This window comes from Stegostoma tigrinum, chromosome 4 (genome assembly GCF_030684315.1).
Source record: "Stegostoma tigrinum isolate sSteTig4 chromosome 4, sSteTig4.hap1, whole genome shotgun sequence".
NCBI lineage: Eukaryota > Metazoa > Chordata > Chondrichthyes > Orectolobiformes > Stegostomatidae > Stegostoma > Stegostoma tigrinum.
The window spans coordinates 21,337,533-21,357,868 of record NC_081357.1 but is presented as its reverse complement, the minus strand read 5'-3'; the positions used below and the strand labels follow the sequence as shown (position 1 = coordinate 21,357,868).

Genomic DNA, 20,336 nt, shown 5'->3' with positions numbered 1-20,336 from the left:
CAGCATCAGCAGTGGAGGAGAGGATTGAATGGTGCGGATGGTCCCCTGACATTTTGTTTTCTTTGTGGTATAACTGCCAATTGTATTTAATCCATTGTTTTTATTTATTCATTAGTGGGATGTGGGAGTCGCTGACTGGGCCAGCATTTCTTGCCCGCCCCTAGTTGCCCCTTGAGAAGGTGGTGGTGAGCTGCCTTCTTGAACCGCTGCAGTCCCCCCGCTGTGGGTTGACCCACAATGCTATTAGGGAGGGAATTCCAGGAGTTTGACCAGCAACAGTGAAGGAACGGGGATACATTTCCAAGTCAGGATGGTGAGTGGCTTGGAGGGGACCTTGGTGTTGGTGTTCCCATATATCTGATGCCCTTGTCCTTCGAGATGGAAGTGGTCGTGGGTTTGGAAGGTGCTGTCGGAGGATCTTTGGTGAACTTCTGCAGTCATCTTGTAGATGGTACCCACTGCTGCTACTGAGCATCGTTGGTGGAGGGAGTGGATGCTTGTGGATGTAATGCCAGTCCAGTGGGCTGCTTTGTCGTGGATAGTGTCAAGCTGCTTGAGTCTTTTTGGGGTTGCACTCATCCAGGCAAGTGGGGAGTATTCCATTACACTCCTGACTTGGGCCTTGTAGATGGTGGACAGGTTTTGGGGAGTTAGGAGGTGAGTTACTTGCTGCAGTATTCTTCGTCTTTGACCTGTTGTAGCCACTGCACTTATATCGTGACTCCAGTTGAGTTTCTGATCGATGGGCACTCCCATGATTATGTTAGTGGGGGATTCAGTGATGGTAACACGAGTGAATATCGAGGGATGGTGGTTAGATTGTTTCTTGTTGGTGACGGTCATAGACTGGCATTGTGTGGCACGAATGTCACTTGCCACTTGTCAGATCAAGCCTGGATATTGCCCAGATCTTGTTGCATTTGGAAATGGACTGGTTCAGTATCTGGGGAGCCACAAATGGTGCTGAACATCATGCAATTGAAAGGTATCTGTAGTTATTATTCTGACATAATAGATTTTATTAATGAAAGCTCAGCTCTGTTTCTAGATTGCCATGTGTGCAAACCAAACTTGCAACAGAGAAGGATATGGGGTGGTGGAAGTAGGTAAGATCACAGAAAAGCAATACAGCCTCGATTTGAGAGGCATTGAGAAGGGACATTGAGTAGGGACACTTGTGTCTGAAATGGTAATTTTTTCAGTTAATAAAGCCTTCAATGCCAGACTTGTCAGGCATAACACATGTGCAAGCACTGAAGATGCATTTTCTGCTTTCTTCACACAGGTTTGGTTCTGTATCTGAGAACGGAGTTTATGAATCACCCATTGCAGACAAAGGTCTGAGGTTTAATGTTATGCTAGCAGCCCTTACACCAACAAGGATTGCCTTAATATTTCAGGCTTTGGGAGCAATGAAGGCAAGTACATTTTCTAACAAATTTGTTACATCTACAAAATAAAGCAGAAGAATGATAAAGTTGAACATCCTTTATCAATGACACGCTGCCCACCTCACACTTCCTCACCCCATCCGTGAAGCATAGTGCTCCCTCTTCACATGATAGTTAGTAGCTTAAAGGCTGCTTCTGAACAGTTAGTGAATTCAGTAGTTCATGTTGAGACAGTTTCTCAGTCCCGACCTGTGTTAATTGTAGGACTTTGCATTTTATGGTTGTTTTCGAGGGACCATACTGTTTGCACCTGATGCACACTTTTACAGGACAAAGTAATGTCACTTTGTTGATGATTAACCATCTAATCCTCAGATGAAAAAGTCCAGGCAAACAGACTAAAAACAGTATCAAATGTTTTGAAGAAGGACAACTGGACCCGAACGTTGACTCGGCTTTCTCTCCACAGATGCTGCCAGAACTGCTGAGTTTCTTCAGTTATTGTTTTTGTTTCAAGCTACCTCTAGGTATTTTAACATTGACCATGGTAAAAGCCTATCCTATTCACTGTTGTCTCAGCTTGTGTGAAAGCACCTGACCCCTTTGACTGAGATCAAGACAGAACAGCTTGTAACATTTCCGAGGAGCTCTGCCATGCACCACATTTGATCTCAGGATGTATGTGTATAAGTTGAGCCGCAGCAAGCTCAGAGCCTTGTCTGACTTACATAGCTTTTCTGGTTTCTTCACTGATTAATTGAACATTGCAAACTCTTTTACCTGCTGGGTGCTTTACCTGCACAGAGACTGGTTATTTTTAGTGGTACAAAAGTGACTTAAAGGACTGATCTTCCATCCCTGTGCATAATGTTTAAAATTCTGCATTCAGACTTTAAAATACAATTTTACTGAGATAAAGACTGCACAAAAACAAGAAATGTGATTGCACAGTTTTGCTTCAGTCTAAGGGAAACAATCATAATGTCATAGCTAAACATAAAAGCAAATAAAATACTTACATAGGCATTGAAAAAATAAATGAGGCTTTGTTCAGGACAGACTATTAAGAGATAGGATAAAATGACAGCTAATGATAGAGAGCTGACAGAAATAAAATAATTATTGTGCTTTGGTATTTGCAAGAGAGAATGAGAAATAGACACTGGGTGAAAAGATGAGTATTGAATCAGGGTATTTTACATTTTACAAAAGGATCAATTAAGTAAACTCAAAGAGGATAAAACTTTTAGTTTGAATGAATTACACCTCTGCATTTGAAAATAATCCAGAAAAGACATGGCAGGTACTTTACCACACATTTTAAATAATTTCTTCAGGGTGAGAAAAAGTGCAGTATCAGAGGACTGGCAGATAGGTAATAATGTATGCGTATTTAAGAATAGGAATAAACATATCCAGGGAATTAAGGACTAGTTAATGTAATGTCTGTGATAAGAAAGCAATGAATATCATACTGAAGGAGAGAATATAAGTGCATCTAGAAATGAGCCAATTAAAATCCATGCTGACTATTATTATAATTGAAACTTTTGCTTGATCAAATTTTTTTTGAGGAGGTATCAAAGAGGGTAGATAACGGTGCTGCAGTCAGTGGAACTTATCAAGATTTTTGACAGGTCTTCAGAGAAGTTCTCTGATTAGATGAAGGAATAAAGTCAAAAAATGTGAAGTCAGGAGATCAAGGGCTGAATAGATTGCTAGCATAGAATTACCAGCACAAAATTCACCACAGAAAGCAAATTCTGGGAATAAAGGGTGAATATTGGTGTTCCAAAAGATTAGTGATAGGAACACAACAGTTCACGATTTACATTAACAATGTGGAGTTTGGAATATTTCTTTTAAGGATCCCCACCCCCTCAAATGCCAAGTTGCAGCCAATTTGATTCACTACACATGATTTCCACACACCTAGAAGCACTGGATACTGTAAAAACTATGGTTCCTGATGGTAGTACTGAAGATGCATTCTCCAGAATTTGCTATGTCCCTAGATAAGCTGTTTCAGTGCAGCTACAGCACTGGTATCCACTCAACAATGTGGAAAATTGCCCCGGTATGCCCTATTATCAAAAGCAGGAGAGATCCGACTCGGCTAATAGCTGCCCTATCAGTCCACTATCAAACATCAGGAAACTGATGGAAGGTGTCATCAACAAAGCTATCAAACTGCATTTGCTTAGCAACAATCTGCTCAGTTTGGATTCTGCTAGGGCCACTCAGCTGCTGACTTCATTACAACCTTGGTTCAAATGTGGACAAAAGAGCTGATCTCTAGAGGTAATGTGACAATGATTGCATTCAACATAAAGGCTGCATTTAACCGAGTGTGGCGTCCGGGAGCTGTAGCAAACCTGTTGTCAGTGGGAATGAGGAGTTAAAGCACTCTACTGGTTGTAATCATACTGGCACAAAGGAAGATAGTTGTGATTCAGTCACCTCCGTTCCAATTCCTTCAGAGCTCAACCAACTTCAGCTCCTTCATCAGTGACCTTCCTTCCATTGTAAGCCCAGAAGTTGGGATATTCACTGTGTAATCACCAATATTTTAGCACCATTCACGACTTCCAGATATTGAAGCATTCTAAGTCCAGCTACAGCAAGATTTGGACAACGTCCTGGCTTGAGCTGGCAAGTGGCAAGACCTAGTTGCACAACACAAGTGCGAGATAATCACAACCCCTCACAAGAGAGAATCTGCCCATCACTGCTTGATGTTCACGGGCTTTACCATCACTGAATTCTCCCACTATCAATATCTGGGAGTTACCATTGACCAGATAGTGAGTTGGAGTAGCTGTATTAACTCAGTGGCTATAAGAGCAGCTCAAGGGCTAGAAATCTGACAGGATAACTCCCCTCCTGACTCCCTAAAGCCTGTCTATCATCTGCAAGAAACAAATCTGTGATTGAATACTCTCCACTTGCTTAAATAAGTGTAGCCCCAACAATATTCAAGAAGCTTGACTAAGTTTGACAATCACTATCATCCAGAAAAGGACAAGGGCAGTAGATATTTCTGGGAATTTATCCCTCCAAGTTTCCTCACCGCCCTGACTTGGAAATATATTGCTGTTCCTTCAGTGTCTCTGGGTCAAAATCCTGGAACTCCTTTCCCAATGATGCTGTGGCTGCATCTTTGCCAAATGGACTGCCATAGTTCAAGAATGCAGCTCACCACCTCATTCTCAGCACTACTGCCCAGCCAGCATGGCCCACATCCCATGATTGAATTATAAAAGGTACAGTGCTCCCTCTTCCCATGATATTTTGTGGCCCTAAGGCTGTTTCCAAACTATTATTGAAATCAGTATTACCCAGGGTTTGGTATTGAGGCTGTCAAATAAAAGTAGAATGCCTGAAATGTTGGAGAAACTCAGCTGGTCTGGCAGCATTTGTGGAAAGAGAAACAGAATTCATGTTTTGAGTCCAGGTAGGTTCTGAAGAAGAGTCGTGTTGGGCTTGTTCAATTTGTTTCCCTCTCCATGGATGCTGCCAGACCTGCCAGGTTTCCTATTTAACATAGCAGGGCTGTTCCTACAAATTGCAAATTCTGTTGCTGGGGCTCAGTTCTGCTATTTCTGTCTTACTGGTCTCACTGAATATCTACTCAGAATGCTGATTTGCAATTTTGATGCTAACAGTGAAGATATGAGCAACTTATATAAGCATGATGGCAGTCTATTATGTATTGAGATTGCTGGAGCAGAAGAACTTTGTCTGGGGGTGTTTGGGTGGGTGGGTGGGTTGCATGTGAATAGATCTTTCAAGATGGCAAGACCTACTGAGACAGTAGTTAGCAAAGCATAAGAGATCTGGGACATCTTGAACAGAGGTAATGACAAATTATGCTGAATCTGTACAATCACTACCTAAATCACAATTGGAGTGTTAGCCTAGTTATTCTTGAGGAAGGATTTGAGGCCCTGGAGATGGTGCAGAAGACATTTACAAGAACGGTTTCAGAGATGGGATGTTTAGCAACATGTTAGGTTGGAGAAGCTGGGGTTATTCTGCTACGGCCTGATAGTTGTGAGAATGCATGTGAAGAATGTCCTCTCAAAAAAAAAGATGGGAGTCACACAGTTTATCTGTAGACTTACCTGAGCCTGGGAAGGCTACAAGAAAGTGGCAAGGCAGGAGAATGACAGCTCAAGGGTACGAATGGGGAATGACAACGTTACAGTTTTGTGATGGGGAATGAATGGTGATGTAATAGGTGACGAGGTAAGGAGGGAAAAGAGAGAAACAAGATAATAAAATGTGAGGCTGGATGAACACAGCAGGCCAAGCAGCATCCCAGGAGCACAAAAGCCGACGCTTCGGGCCCAGACCCTTCATCTTGCTGTGTTCATCCAGCCTCACATTTTATTATCTTGGAATCTCCAGCATCTGCAGTTCCCATCATCTCTGAAAAGAGAGAAACAGTCGTTTTTGTTTAGAAAATGAGTTTAAACAATGGGCTTTCAGGAGAACAGGACTGACTGGTTTGCTCCACAAAGACATGGTAAGAAGGATTGTAACATTAGCAAGAATGAGGAGTTGCACTTATGAACACATGAACATACTTTTTATCTACTTGGTCAAAATCTGTCCACCCCGCCTTAAGAAATATTTAAAGATTCTGCATCTACTTCTTGAGAAAGGGCATTTCTCAGCCCTCTGAGACAGGATTGTTTTTCATCATCTCTGTCTTAAATGGAGCCCCTTATTTTTAAACTGCAACCCCTTAGTTCTAGATTCTCCTGCAAGAGGAAACATCTTTTTTTATAAATACACCTTGTTAAGGCCCTCAAGATCTTATAATTTTCAATTAAGTCACCTCTGATTTTTCTAAAGTCACAATGAAGGGGAAATGAAGACCTAAGCAGGCAAAGTTGGGTATCATTTCACCTGGGTTCACTAACATAGTGGACAGAGGTTGAAATGATGTGTGTAAACATATATGTTCAAGTACATTTGCTGTGTGCTCTGATGTCATTCTGGAAATGTTTATCCATCCAGTTGAAATGGAATGTGATCATGCAAGATTACATTGCGTTCAACAAGCTTTGCCATTATCAAAATATATGACAATGTTAACATACTGTATATTTAGAATCAAGACAACCTTTTCCTTATGAGCATCTTATTGACAACCACCCCTGTCTACATCAGTAAGAGGTTAAGCGGTGACAAAACTGAAGCATGAGTTAGTCTTTTTATCTGTCATGATATAAACCGTTTTTTAAAAAAAAGATTCTCGTGCAGAAATAATCTGTAATGCAATTGCTGCAGAATATGGACATTGTGGTATAGTTTTTGGCTTTGTGCAAGATCAAAACATAGAAATAAGAAAGAGTGGTAGGCCATTTGGCCCTAAGAGCCTGCTGCAGCATTCAGTATAACCCTGGCTGATCCTCTATGTGAATTTCATACTCCTATTTTCTCCCATATGCCTTGATGCCTTTACAAGCTGAAAATTAATCTGTCTCTTTCTTGAATATATTTAGTGATTTGGTCTGAAGCTTTCTGTGGTAGAGGATTCCACAGGCTCACTGCCCTTTAAGTGAAGAAAATTTTCCTCTTTTAAGTCCTAAAATGGTCTATCCTGTAACCTGTCTCCTAGTTCTAGACTCCCCAACCAGGGAAACCATTGTTCCTGCATCTAGTTTGTACAGCTCTATTAGAGTTTTATGTTTCAACCAGATCCCCCAGCTCATCCTTCTAAACTGTGTAGTGAATGCAGGTTCTGTCAAACCAACTCCCCTCATGGGAGAGTCGTGCCGTTGCTGATATCAGCCTCTGTTGTAGTCCCTCCATGCCAGGTGTATCCTCTCCTTGGTAGAGAAACCAAAACTGGAAACAGTCCTCCGGGACTGCTCTTGCCAAGTCCCTGTATTATTGCTCCTTCTGAGCTCAACGTCTCTTACAGTGAATTCTAATATACCATTTGCCTCAGCAATCACTTTTTGCACCTGCCTGTCTACTTTCATTGAGTGGTGTACAAGACTTACCAGATCCCTTCGTACATCCACGCTTCCCAACCTATCACCATTTAAAAAATTATTTTTCTTTCTGTTTTTCACTGTGAAATATGTTACTTCACATTTAATAATGTTGCACTACATCTGCCCACTCACTCAACTTGTCTAAATCACTTTGAGGTCGCACTGCGTTGCCTTTACAACTCAATCCCGCCCAGTTCTGTATTTTAGTAAAGTTGTAAATGTTGCATTTGGTTCCCTCATCCAGTTTGTTTGTACATCATGAATAGCTGGGGCCCAAGTCCAAATCCTTGCTGTACCCACTAGTCACTGGCCACCACTTAAGAATAGACTCATTTATTCCCCCTCTCTATTTCCTGTTTGTTGGCCAATTCTCGATATATGCCAATATATTACCTTCAATCCTACACGCTTTAACTTTGCCCACTAACCTCTTATGAAGGACGACTTGTGAAAATTGTAAACAGAAGGGTGATATTGAATGAGCAACTCACTATCTGTCATTCTGCATTTCTACACAACTTCAAAAGTTGCATCTGTGGCTAGTCTGGATCTTAGAAGTAGCAAATCTACAAGCAGCATGTAGTTTTTTTGCGTGGCAGCTCATTTTCAGTTTGAGATGAGTATTTAAATGGTAGATATTTTGATAAATTTTTTAGAAGTATTGGTCAAACTTCTTGGGTCCAATTTGGCGATCTCTTTGAAACCATCGGGAAGAGATTGGCCAGGGATATGAAGATGATGCTTGAAATAAAATTATTTTCTCACCTATACAAATACAGCCAGTATAGTTAACATTGCATGATTTTAATAATTAAAATTATGATTAAGCTTTAGGCCATTTGTCCAATCGTTCACTAGAGGGCAGCAGAGTATTTGAGTATGGACTGGGTGATTTCTGTATTCTTGCCCAAGGACTGATTACACTTTGTGAGGGTGATGAATGTTCATAGAAATATGTGATTTTCATACACTGCTATGGCTGTGTAAGAAATAAGCGTAAGCCACGTGGCATCTTGTGCCTGCTGTGCCACTTGGTAAGATAATTTAGGCTGATCTCCTACCACAACCCCACTGTCTGACCCATTCCCATGCCCTATTCAATATATAATTCAAGACTGTAATCCATTTCTGATTTTGGATGTGGCCTGAAGAACCATCGGCATCCCAAAAAACAGTCAATCATCCAAATGCACAAAACAACTCTGAAGGAACATAAAAACCTCAGATCCACAATGTCTGCAGGCTCTTAATTGACTTAATCCCACAAATCATATTCTGTATGACAATGGATAACCCTCATCAAATCAGCGCTCATACATAGTGAAGAAAATTGAAGAAAGAGCTTACCACTGTCACCTTTTGGCCCTGAATCTATCTTCAATTACTCTGGAAGGAAAGGTGTCTCAAACAATTTGAACAACAGGCGAAACTAGATGTCTCGCACTGCTACACTGCAGTAAATCCACGGGTGATTTCCTCCACTAACAGACTGTAGTCAAGTCAGCAAGGCGGTTTGCCTGCCCCACAAATGAGTCATGTGATAAAAGTTTCAGTGCCAGTGTGATGTATGTAGGCTGCATGTCCCAGTGACTGATGGGCCATGTCAAACAGCACGTCTTGTTGACTGATTGTCCACAACCAGCCTGCGCTTGCCAGCCTCAGAAAAGAATATCCACTATTATGCTTTTGGAAACTGTTTATTATATAATCCGGACAGTGCAAAGTGCTCTACTGGAATCCAGCTTCTGATAATCGACCAGGCCCACAGTTACTGAGTGATGCAGATATGTGTACAAGAAGCTACATATGTAAATAGACATTATGTGGGCAGAAGGTATCTATTCATACATTGCACCTTTTTTCAAAAGAGAGGAGTTACGTTCATCTCTGTTTCTGCTATTAATTTATCCATTTTATTATGAATGCACTGTACTTTCAAATGTGGAATGTTTAATTCTGACTCTTTGCCCATTCATGTATACACTCTGAGCCATCCTTCCACTCTTTATTTATCACTGCATTCATGGCTAATGTTGCTTTATTAGAAGAAAGAACAAGTACAGTACAGGAACAGGCTCTTTGACCCACCAGGCCTGCGTCGACATGCGATGACTTTCCAAACTAAAAACCTTTTCCCTCCATGTGGTCTGTATCCCTGTATTCTCTGCCTATTCATGTATCTGTCAGGATGCCTCTTAAACATTGCTTTTGTATATGCTTCTATCACGTCCTCTGGCAGCACATTCTGGACACTTACCTCTTTGTAAAAAAAGACTTTGCCTCTCACATCTCCTTTAAACCTACCCCCTTTTACCTTAAACCAATGTCCTGTTGTAATTGACATTTCTACCCTGGGAAAATGTCTCCAGTATCTATTCTATCCATGCCTCTCATAATTTTGTAAAATTCTATCAGGTCTCCAGCATTCGAGTAGAAAAAGCTTTTGTCCAACCTCTCCTCATAACTAGTACCCTTCAAACCCGACAACATTTTGCTAAGTGATAGTGGGAACTGCAGATGCTGGAGAATCCAAGATAATAAAACGTGAGGCTGGATGAACACAGCAGGCCCAGCAGCATCTCAGGAGCACAAAAGCTGACGTTTCGGGCCTAGACCCTTTATCAGAGAGGGAACCCTCACCCCATCCCCCTCTCTGATGAAGGGTCTAGGCCCGAAACGTCAGCTTTTGTGCTCCTGGGCCTGCTGTGTTCATCCAGCCTCACATTTTATTATCTAACATTTTGCTAAACCTTTTTTGTACCCTCTCCAAAGCCTACACATCCTACTGGTAGTGTGGTGACCAGAACGCTCCACAACATTCCAAATGTGGCTTAAATAAAGCTCTATACAGCTACATCATGACTCACCAATTTTTATAGTGTGTGCCTTGACCAATGAAGGCAAGCATCCCACATGCCTTCTTGACCACCTTATCCATCTGTGTTGCCACTTTCAGGGAACTGTGGACCTGTATGGCTAGATTCCTTTGTAAGTTGATGCTAGTAAGGGTTCTGCCATTTACTATTTACTTCCCAACTGTATTAGATTTCCCAAAATGCGTCACCACATACTTGGAGATAGCAAGAACTGCTGATGCTGGAGTCAGAGGTAACACAGTGTGGAGCTGGAGGAACACAGCAGGCCAGGCAGCGTCAGGTCCCAACCTGAAATGTCAACATGCCTCCAACTCTGCTGCCTGACCAGCTGTGTTCTTCCAGTCCCACACTGTGTTATCTCACCTCACATTTGTAAGGATTAAATCCCATCTGCCGCTTCTCTGCCCCAAGTTCTCCAGCTAACAATATCCTGCTGTATTCCTTGGCAATCCTCTTCACAATCCGCAGCTCCCCCAATCATTGTATCTTTCAGAAACTTACTAATCAGACCACCCATATTCTCCTGCAAATTCTCCTTACAAACAACAGCACTGATCCCTGTGGAACACCACTGATCACGGATCTCCAGTCAGAAAAATACCTGCAACTCTTTGTCTTCCATGACCAATCTAGTTGTGATCCAGCTTACCAGCTCACCGCAGATTCCATGTGACTTCATCTCTGCCTCAGCCTGCTCTGAGGGACCTTGTCAAAGGCATTGTAAAGTGCGTGGAGACAACATCCGCTGCCCTGCCCTCAACAACCATCTTTGTTACTTACTCAAAAAAAAACTCAATCAAGTTTGCCCCTTCTCTTATTTTTACTATGGACATGAAAAAACTTGCATTGACATGATGATGATTTCGATGTCTTGATTAATTCCCAAAGTACCCCACCATCAATGAGATATTGCCTGTTGCAATTAGGAAACTGTTGACTGAATTCCTATTTTCAGGCCTGCAAATAAATTCTCTCTTACCAGACCTTACTAAGGTGTAGTAGTAATGCCTTTGTTAGTCTCGCAACAGCATTCTCCAAGGCACATTTCTGACCTCCTCCCTCTCGATCCCTTCATATTGCATGGACACTTTGTGTTCTTCTATTTGGACCCTGCTTCAGTAACCCTGCTCTTCTATTTTTTCCCCAACAGTATTCCTTAAGGCAGTGTATGAAGAATGCACAAATGAGAAAAGGTTGGGCTGTACTGGAATGGAGGTTTTGCAGAAACGAACGAAAGGCAAAATTAATGATAAAGACTGTGGGGTGGAAATGAGAAAAGGACCCAAGCAGTTTACAGCCCTAAAGAAGGCCATTTGGCCCATGAGGGCCTTTTTGTAGTTCTTTGCTAGAACTAATCTAAAACCCATCTGGTTTCTTTCCATGTCCCTGTACCTTCCACTGTTATGCACGCATCAAGAAATTCCTTTTGACCAATCTTCTCACTCTGTTGGTGTCAGGCTCAAACTAATGAAATCATTTAGTTCATTCTGAGGCAATGATATGCTGATGTATCAAAGTCTAGTCACACAATGGAATTTCCAACACCAAATTATGCTGAAAAATTTGCAAAAATAACATTTTTCTATGTGGCTAAGGGGTATTTGTTTCTCACTTGCTCCTTCTCTTTGATGACATTCAATATTGCAACTCTTGAACTATTTCGCTTAGTGCCTATCCTCTGTGTTAGTTGCCACTATTCCCTGAGGATTTCATTGCTTGTTGCCTCTTTCTGCAGCTTCAGAGGATAGCTCTGCAACTTCAGGCATTGTCTGTGCTGCTATTCTTCAGCCTTTCTTTATTCAGTCCTGAGCATGGTGTGGCTGGGCGTCCTGTCTAATAAATCACAGTGAGAAATTCATCGATTATTGCAATATCCTTCCAACTTACCTCTGCTGTTTGATTCTAAGCACATTCAGCCTGTGATGCTTTGATATTGTGAAGACAATTATTATTGAATTTTTCAGGTGGCCCCAGCCTGAAGGTTCTGTCAAGAACTAACTTATGACGATCGGAGATTGAGCACATACCCGTCCTTGCAATACTGAGCGGAGGACCTCTATTGAGGGATTCTCCTACATCCCCCATCTCACCACAAAACCCCAGCCAGGAGGTTCTAGCTGTCCACTGTGAAGTGATCATAGCCCATTTCGCACATAGAGACAAAGTATTGCAGATGCTGGAAATTTGAATTAAAATCAGAAAGCACTGGAAAAATTTAGCATCTGCTGAGCGAGAAGCACGTTTAATATTTCAAAACGAGTGTTATTTTTCTTCTGAGCTGAAGTTCTGTTAACTCTGTTGCATCCATTGTTGGGTACCAACCTTGTTACCTTGGTATGAAATCAAGCAGAAAGGTCAGCCGGGCTCCTTGCCTTTGGAATGGGAAGACTTCTTTGCCCATCTCAGCAAAGTGCATGACTGAAGAAGCAGCACTTACAACCAACAGGAAATGCAGATGCGGCTTTAATCATTTATTCCCCTACCCCAATTTCCCCTGCCCTCTCCACAAATTTGACAGGGACCACAACAGCTAAATGTTCATGAGGGGACCTTGCAACACCTAGAGAGATCGCATGCATGTTCTGGCAAGTTGAAGCCAATGTGTTTGTGCAACTAATATTTGTCCACTCTTGTGTATTTCGAACATCAGGAATATGTGGGAAAGGAGTTTATTTCACTAGTACTATGGCTGTGCAAGAGCAAGAAAGTTGATTTTGAGCTTACATTGAAAGGAAAATGGATGATCTTAGAAGCAGAGATTGCCTATTTAGTTCCACCATGTCAGGTCCACTGGGAAAAACTACACAACTTGTCGAGCTGTGGTGGTTGCAAGAGTTTCCAAGACTGTGGGGTGGAGGTAAGCTGGAAGACCTGTTTCAAAGAACGAACCTCTTATTTTGCTTGTAACGGGGGGATTAGTTATTATTCAAGTATACTTTATAATGCACTATATCATCTGATGTCCATGAACAGCACCACAGGAGACCTACTGATATTTGTAATAAGTGAGCACACACATATAGACACAATTTACACAGATCTTGGTTGTTTTAAAGATGACAAAATCTAATTTACCAACTGTTTCCTATTTTTTGCAGTGACCTGCCCACAATGTTCATTGTGGTTTTTATTATTTGTTTGTGCATAATTTTTTAAAATCTTGTCAGGTTTTTCTCATTGTCAGTTTTCTGCTTTTTCTAATGGAAACTGATATGGTTCTGATGGTAATGAGTTTGGCCAGGGCTCACTTGGGCATGCTCACCCTTTTGAGTTAGAGGACCAACTGTAGAAATTTGACACACAGCCCAGTTTGATACTTCTGTACAGCCCTTAGGGCTGCAGAGTCAGAAGTCCTGTCTTTCAGATGACTTACTCTACTGAGATCCTCCTATCCCCTCATATCCAATGCCATACATGGAAGAGCAAGTGAGTTTTCCCTGATGTTCTGACTGGCACAACTGTAAAACAGATCATTGGGTCATTATCCCACTGCAAATTTTGGATCATGCTTTGAATATATTAACATGACTGGCATTCATCATTGACTGCCCTTCCAAAGTGTCGTTAGCTGTAGTATTTTGTGATGACCTCAGGTGCTAAAATGTGTGGTAAAAATACATTCTTTTTCTCCACAGTTGAGTCTGATTACATTAACACTATGTGTTCTTTAATGTTGTGGACCCCATATAAGACATCTGTCGGTGCTTTTCAATTGGTTGCATGCATTGCGGCTAAATCTGATTGTGTCCTCATTAAAAATGTACTTTTCCGACAGACTGGAAATCAGGAGCAAGAAAAATCAGTGGAAACATAAATGGATGAAATAAGAATGGAAGATTGAGAATACCACGAATGTGAAGTAAAAAGGCAGATAATTTGGGCAGCACAGCAAGTTAGTGAGCATGTGTAAAGGGAAAATATATGTTATGACTTTTTTGGGTGTGTGCCCTTCGTAGGACAAGGAAGAGTTGGACACAGTTGAAATTCCATAGTTCCATGATTTTTGTCCTTCCAAATGTTGATTACTGACTCCTGGAATGTATGTTTCGGCTGTTCACCAAGTAAATTTTTATTATTGTGGGAGAGGAGGATTAGTTGCTGGAGGATTAAAACTTGCTAATAACAGAGAATGCAGGTGCTGTGTAGTATTATTCTGGGATGGCGTGAGTATTATAGAATCTCTACAGTGTGCATGCGGGCCATTCGGCCCATCAAGTCCACACTGACCCTTTAAAGAGCATCCCACCCAGACCCACCATCTTACCCTATCCCTGTAGCCCTGCATTTCCCATGCTAATCCACTTAGCCTGCATGTCCCTGGAACACTTAAGGCAATTTAGCATGGCTAATCTACCTAACCTGCATATCCTTGGTTTGTGGGAAAAAACCAGAGTACCCAGTGAAAACCCACGCAGGCATGGGAGAACGTGAAAACTCCACACAGACAGTCGTCCAAAAGTAGAATAGCACCAGGGTCCCTGGTGCCACAAGGCAGCAGTGCTAACCACTGAACCACCATGTTTCCCAACTGTGCTGGAGCTACAGGTTAACAACTGCGTGCATGATGAGGGTTGTGGCTTTTAGTTGTTGGACCTTCCTGACAACCAGATGGAGGTGACATGGAAGTGATAATTTTGGTCTCCAAAGAGAGGTTGAGTACTTTGACAGGAACATCATCTAGCCAAAGTGCACAAAGCTGTTATCTTAATAATGTGCCTTGATTGTTGTGATTGTGGGCTGTACGTTAACAAGTGCAGAAAGGAAGTCTGTCTCATCAGATGTACCTTGTATTTGAGCCAAACTTGGCAGAAGTGGTGAGACTTCTGGTGGGTTGAGTGATCCTACCAGTCCCGTCACTTCCTCCAATGTCTGCACAGTGTGCCTCCTGCTGGTGTCTTTATGGATACAGAGATTTCAGACCCAATGAATGGAAATATTCACGCAGCAGGAGGCCACTCATTAGCTAAGTTTGCACCAGTGCTAACTTGCTCATTGAATCTATCTATCTATTTTAAATCAGAGTACTGCTCATGAATTTTTCATTAACTGTTTGCTGTAGAATAGTAACTGTATTTACCTAAAATATTTATAAACTGTTAGAAAGTGATGGAACTTGTAGCTCTTTAGCTTATGAATGTTCAGAGAACAGGATGACAATGATGTGGTGAAAACAGTGCAGGTGAAGTGCATATTTTATTCAGTGATAAAGAACAACCATAGCAGATTGATTACAGATTGTTAACCACAGATAGGCCATGACCATGTACTGTCAAGGCTGATTCTTTTTCCTATGGTCACTGTGTATTTTGTGCACTGGAGCTGTTTGAAATTCTTCTAGGTTTCGAATGCTGTCTTTCTCCAATTGAGGTTTTTGATGAAACCTTATAAATAGGTTTTTATGAAACCAGCAAATGTGAAATGACTGTTTTGATTGCAAGTTTGCATTTTTGCTGTTATTTCAAACATAAAGTTGAATGATGTATGACCATGGTTAGATATTGAATTGTTAGTGGTAAGTTTTTCTCTACCAGTAAACCACCGACTGATATTGGCCTTGTATTTGGGTTCATGTCACTCCACTGGTGAAATAAATTGGTTTCATTCTCAAGTCAGTGCAATTGATGTCTTAGCAACCTTGTATCATTTTCAGTGGAGTTGCTCCTTATCTCCTTGGTTAACTTCTTTGTAGGTTGCCTGTATATGGCATTTGATGATACCATAGTGTAATGATAGAAATTGAATAGTCATTTCTATCTCAAGTGGATTGCATTGGCAGTTTGAGACTGACATTAAAGCTGTGATAGGATGATACCCTAGCATAATTACCAAAGGAATGTTGCATTGTATGGATGTAGCAAGAACTGCAGGTGCTGGAGTCAGAGACAACATGGAGTGGAGTGGAGGAACCCAGCAGGCCAGGCAGCATCAGAGGAGCAGGAAAGTTGACATTTTGGATCAGCCCATTTCTGAAGAAGGCTCCCAACCTGAAAAGTCAACAATTCTGCTCCTCTGATGCTGCCTGGCCTGCTGTGTTCCTCTAGCTTCACAATGGGTATGAGTGACATTTTTCAGATAATGGATGAATGCGGGTATAAAAATAGGCCATTTGGCCCTTTGAACCTTTCCTCACCCATTCACTCAGATGATGGCTCACCTCACTCAACTCCACCCAGCTGCCTTAGCTCCATAAACATTAACTATGTCAAAACAAGGTCCCATCCAACAGTTAAGATGGACATAAAATATCTCTTGAAACATAATTGAGAAACAAGAGATGTTTGTCTGGCACTGGGCAAGGTTTATCCTCAACTAACATGTTCAAAATAGATTCTGTGCTCATTTTGTGTCTCATGCTATTTATAGAACCTTGTTGTGAGCAAATTGGCTGCATATTTCTCCACATATCAAAAATAATTAATTGGCTATGCAAAGCTTTGGGATCTGCCTGGGCATGTGAAAATGTGTCTTAAATGATATGTGATAGTTGTATTTAACAGTGTGACTGATCCAGTGTTCTTTGAGTTGCATGCCATTTAGCAAAAAAAACTATTTGGCCTTTGTGTTTTCCCTTTCTCCCCTCCTTGCCTTCTTCTAGTGTTCTTTCTGTGGTCTATCTGATACTTTTTCTTCTAAAATGTAGTTCATTTACTCTGAAATCACCTGGCAATACCCTTCAGAGTGGTGTTTTACACCACTACTGTGCTACATGGGACAAGTTTTTAACAGATCTAGCAATTCAAATGAAGGCACCCACGAGGTACTGTGCACCATCTGTAGGTACCGAATTGAACTCGACCACAATCTGTATTCTCATGAACTGCTTTACTCCCTACTTTAGCATTAATGTCAAGCCAGGAGATCAAATCTAGTTCAATGAAAAGTGCCAGGGAGCATAGCAGAAAAAGCACCAGGTGGCAACCTCGTGAAGCTACAACACCAAGCCAGGTGTATGCCAAACATCGGAAGTGACATGCAACAAGAAGGACTAAGCAATTCCACAACTAACAGATCATATCTAAGCTCCTGTAGCCTACCACATCCCATTGTGAATGATGGTAGACAATTAAACAGGAGAGGAGGTTCTAAAGTATCCCCATGCATAGCAATGGGGAGCCCAGCATATCAGTGCAAATAAGACAAGGTTGAAGTATTTACATCCATTTTTAGCCAGAAGTACAATATGGCTGATTCATTACGGTGTCCTCCTCAAACTCCAATCATTGAATATACCGATCTTTAACCAATTTAACTCACCACTAGATCAAGAAAAGGATGTAGGCACCGACACAGCAAAGGCAGTTGGCCCTGGCAACATTCCAGCAATGGTATTGAAGACTTGTGCTCCAGAACTAGCTACAATCCTGACCGAGTTGACCTAGTACTGTTACAATACTGGCATTTACTCCACAATGTAGTAACTTAAGTAGATATGTTCTGTTCAAAACAAAAGCAAGACAAATCCAATATGTTGAATTACCACTGTATCAATCTGGTCTCGATTATCTGCAGAGCAATGGAAGAGTGCAATTGAGTGGCATCCCCAAAGAAAGAACCTGTTCGCTGAGGCTCAGTTTGAGTCCTGCTGGAGTTGCTTGGCTCATGACTTTGTTAAAGCCTTGTCTGGACATGGGGCGTATGGGGCGCTGGGGTCGGGGGGCGGGAAGCTGAAACACGAGAGATGAAGTGAGAGTGACTGTCTTTGAAATCAAGCTTGCATTTGACAAAATGTGGAATCAAGGAGTCAATGGAAATTGGGGGAAATCTCTCCGTTAGTCAGAGACAAAGCTGGCACAAAGAAAGATGGTTGAGGCTACTGGATGTCATTCATCACAGCCAGTGGGCATCACTGTGGGAGTTCCTTGAGATTGTGTTCAGAGCCTCAATCATCTTCAGCTGCATCATCAATGAACTTCCCTTAATTATATGGTCAGAAGTGGGAATATTTGCCGATGGTTGCACCATTTATGACTCCTCAGTTGCTATAACATGTGCTGCAACACCTTGACAATGTTGAGGCTTGAACAGATAAGTTACAAAGAGTGAAGTGGATATGTTGAAATGGGTTACATTCCACCAGAGAAAAAAACAAGCTATTCACTGTCCGAGACAGATTTTTATCCACTCCTTTGTCTGTCTAACTGTTCTTCTCTCTCTTTAGACTCTATCCCCACTACTGTTTACCCCTGACCCCCCCTCTTCCCCCATCCTATCTTTTGCATATAAACTGACAACTTCTGAGGAAGAGTGACCGGACCTGAAATGTTAACTCTGATCTTTCTTCACAGATGCTGCCAAAACTGCTGAACTTTTCCAGTAACTTCTGTCTTTTTTCAAGATCTTATTATCATGGCTTTCCAAAGGAATAAAATTAGAAATAAATGAATTTGTGAGCTTGATGTCGTCAGTTGGATAGTGATATATGTTTAGAATTTCTGTTTGAGTTATGGGATGAAATCAGCAAAAAAAACTGCCTGTTAAAATCGTTGAGCTATGTCCAGACTTTGAGATTTTGTGAATTGATTGATTTTTTTGTATCACATGTACTTAAATACTGAAAAGTCTTGTTTTATGTGCTATACAGGCAGATCATACCGAACAAAGCACATCGGCATAGCAGAACATAGTGCAGAACACAGTGTTACAGCTGAGTGAAGGTGCAGAGAGAGATATCAAGTTTAATATTTGAGAGGTCCATTCAAATGTCTGATAACAGTGGAGAAGAAGCTGTACTTGATAGCACAGTGTGGAGCTGGAGGAGCACAGCAGGCCAGGCAGCATCAGAGGAGCAGGAAAGTTGGCATTTCAGTTTGGGCCCCTTCATTTCTGAAGAAGAGTCCCAACACGAAACACCAGCTTTCCTGCTCCTCTGATACTGCCTGGCCTGCTGTGCTCCTCCAGCTCTACACTGTGTTATCTCTGACTCCACCGTCAGCAGTTCTTACTTTCTCTGAGTAAGCCATACTTGAGTCTGTTTGTACATGTATATCTTCTGCCTGATAGAAGAGAGTATAACCAGGATGGGGGGTGATCTTGAATTATGTTGAATGCTTATGGAGGCAGCTGGAGATATAGATGGAGACACTGGATGGAAGGCTGATTTGCATGATGAACTGGTCAGTGTTCAAATGGTTATTCCATGAAAGAATATATCATTGACTTTAACATACTGTGTAAATGATTTGTCACCAAAAAATTTGAGGATCCGTGGATTAGTGCCAGCAATTTTAAATAATGGGGATTGTGCTAGGATGTCTCACTTGGACTGACAATTGATTTTCCAACTTGTATTTGGTTTGTGAAGAAAGACAGTAAAAAATAGGAACAGAAGTGGCCATTCTCTTCCGAGTGTTCTCTGCCATTCGGTAGGATCATAGTTGAGCTGACATTCCTCACGTCCACTTTACTTCCCTCTTTCCCTGTAACCCTTGATTCCCCTATTGATCAAGAATCTATCTCAATCCTAACTTTACACAAGGACTGTGCCCTCACAGCAGTATGTGGTAAGGAGTTTCAAAGACAAAGTCCTCTTGAGAGAAGAAATTCCTTCTCCTATCGGTCTTAATTTTGCACCACTTAATTCTGAAGCTATACTGTCTGATCCTCGTCGCTCCCCTGAGGGGAAACATCCTCTCAACATTTATCCTGTCAAGCCCCTTAAGAATCCTATCTGATTCAATGAGATCACCTCTCTTTCTTCCAAATTCCAATGAGTAGAGTCCCAGCTTGTTTAGCTTTTGTTCATAAAATAGTCCTTCCATATGAGGGAGCATCCAAGCGAACCTTCTCTGATCTGCCTCCAATGAAATAATATCTTTCCTTCAATAAGGGGACCAAAACCCCTCTCTGTATTCTGGGTTTGTCTCACCAGCACTTTGCACTGTTGCAGTAAGACTTCCCTACTCTTGTATTCCAACCCCCTTGAAGTAAGCGATACTATTGGATCAGAGGTCTGTTGCTAGAAACAGAATTTTTGGGAAAATTGTCATTTTCTTTAGTCTTTGTAAAACAAAGGGTAAAAACCATAGAAGACTGAATAATGATAAGACGTCAGAGCAGTT

At 41.6% G+C, this 20,336-nt stretch overlaps 1 protein-coding gene across 5 annotated transcripts in view; it reads left to right on the top strand.

Moving 5' to 3' along the window:
- acoxl (acyl-CoA oxidase-like) overlaps positions 1-20,336 on the top strand; it is a 322,997-nt gene that overhangs the window by 32,001 nt on the left and 270,660 nt on the right. For 4 of the 5 annotated variants that reach the window (XR_007247594.1, XM_048531552.1, XM_048531551.2 and 1 more), the window contains exon 9: positions 1,286-1,418. The exons of the other annotated variant lie outside the window; for it this stretch is intronic. Coding sequence is in view for 3 of the 4 variants with exons in the window: in XM_048531552.1 (XP_048387509.1) it covers positions 1,286-1,418 (133 nt within the window). In the remaining variant the exon portion in view is untranslated. The remainder of the gene's footprint in view (positions 1-1,285; positions 1,419-20,336) is intronic. 5 annotated transcript variants of the gene reach the window in all.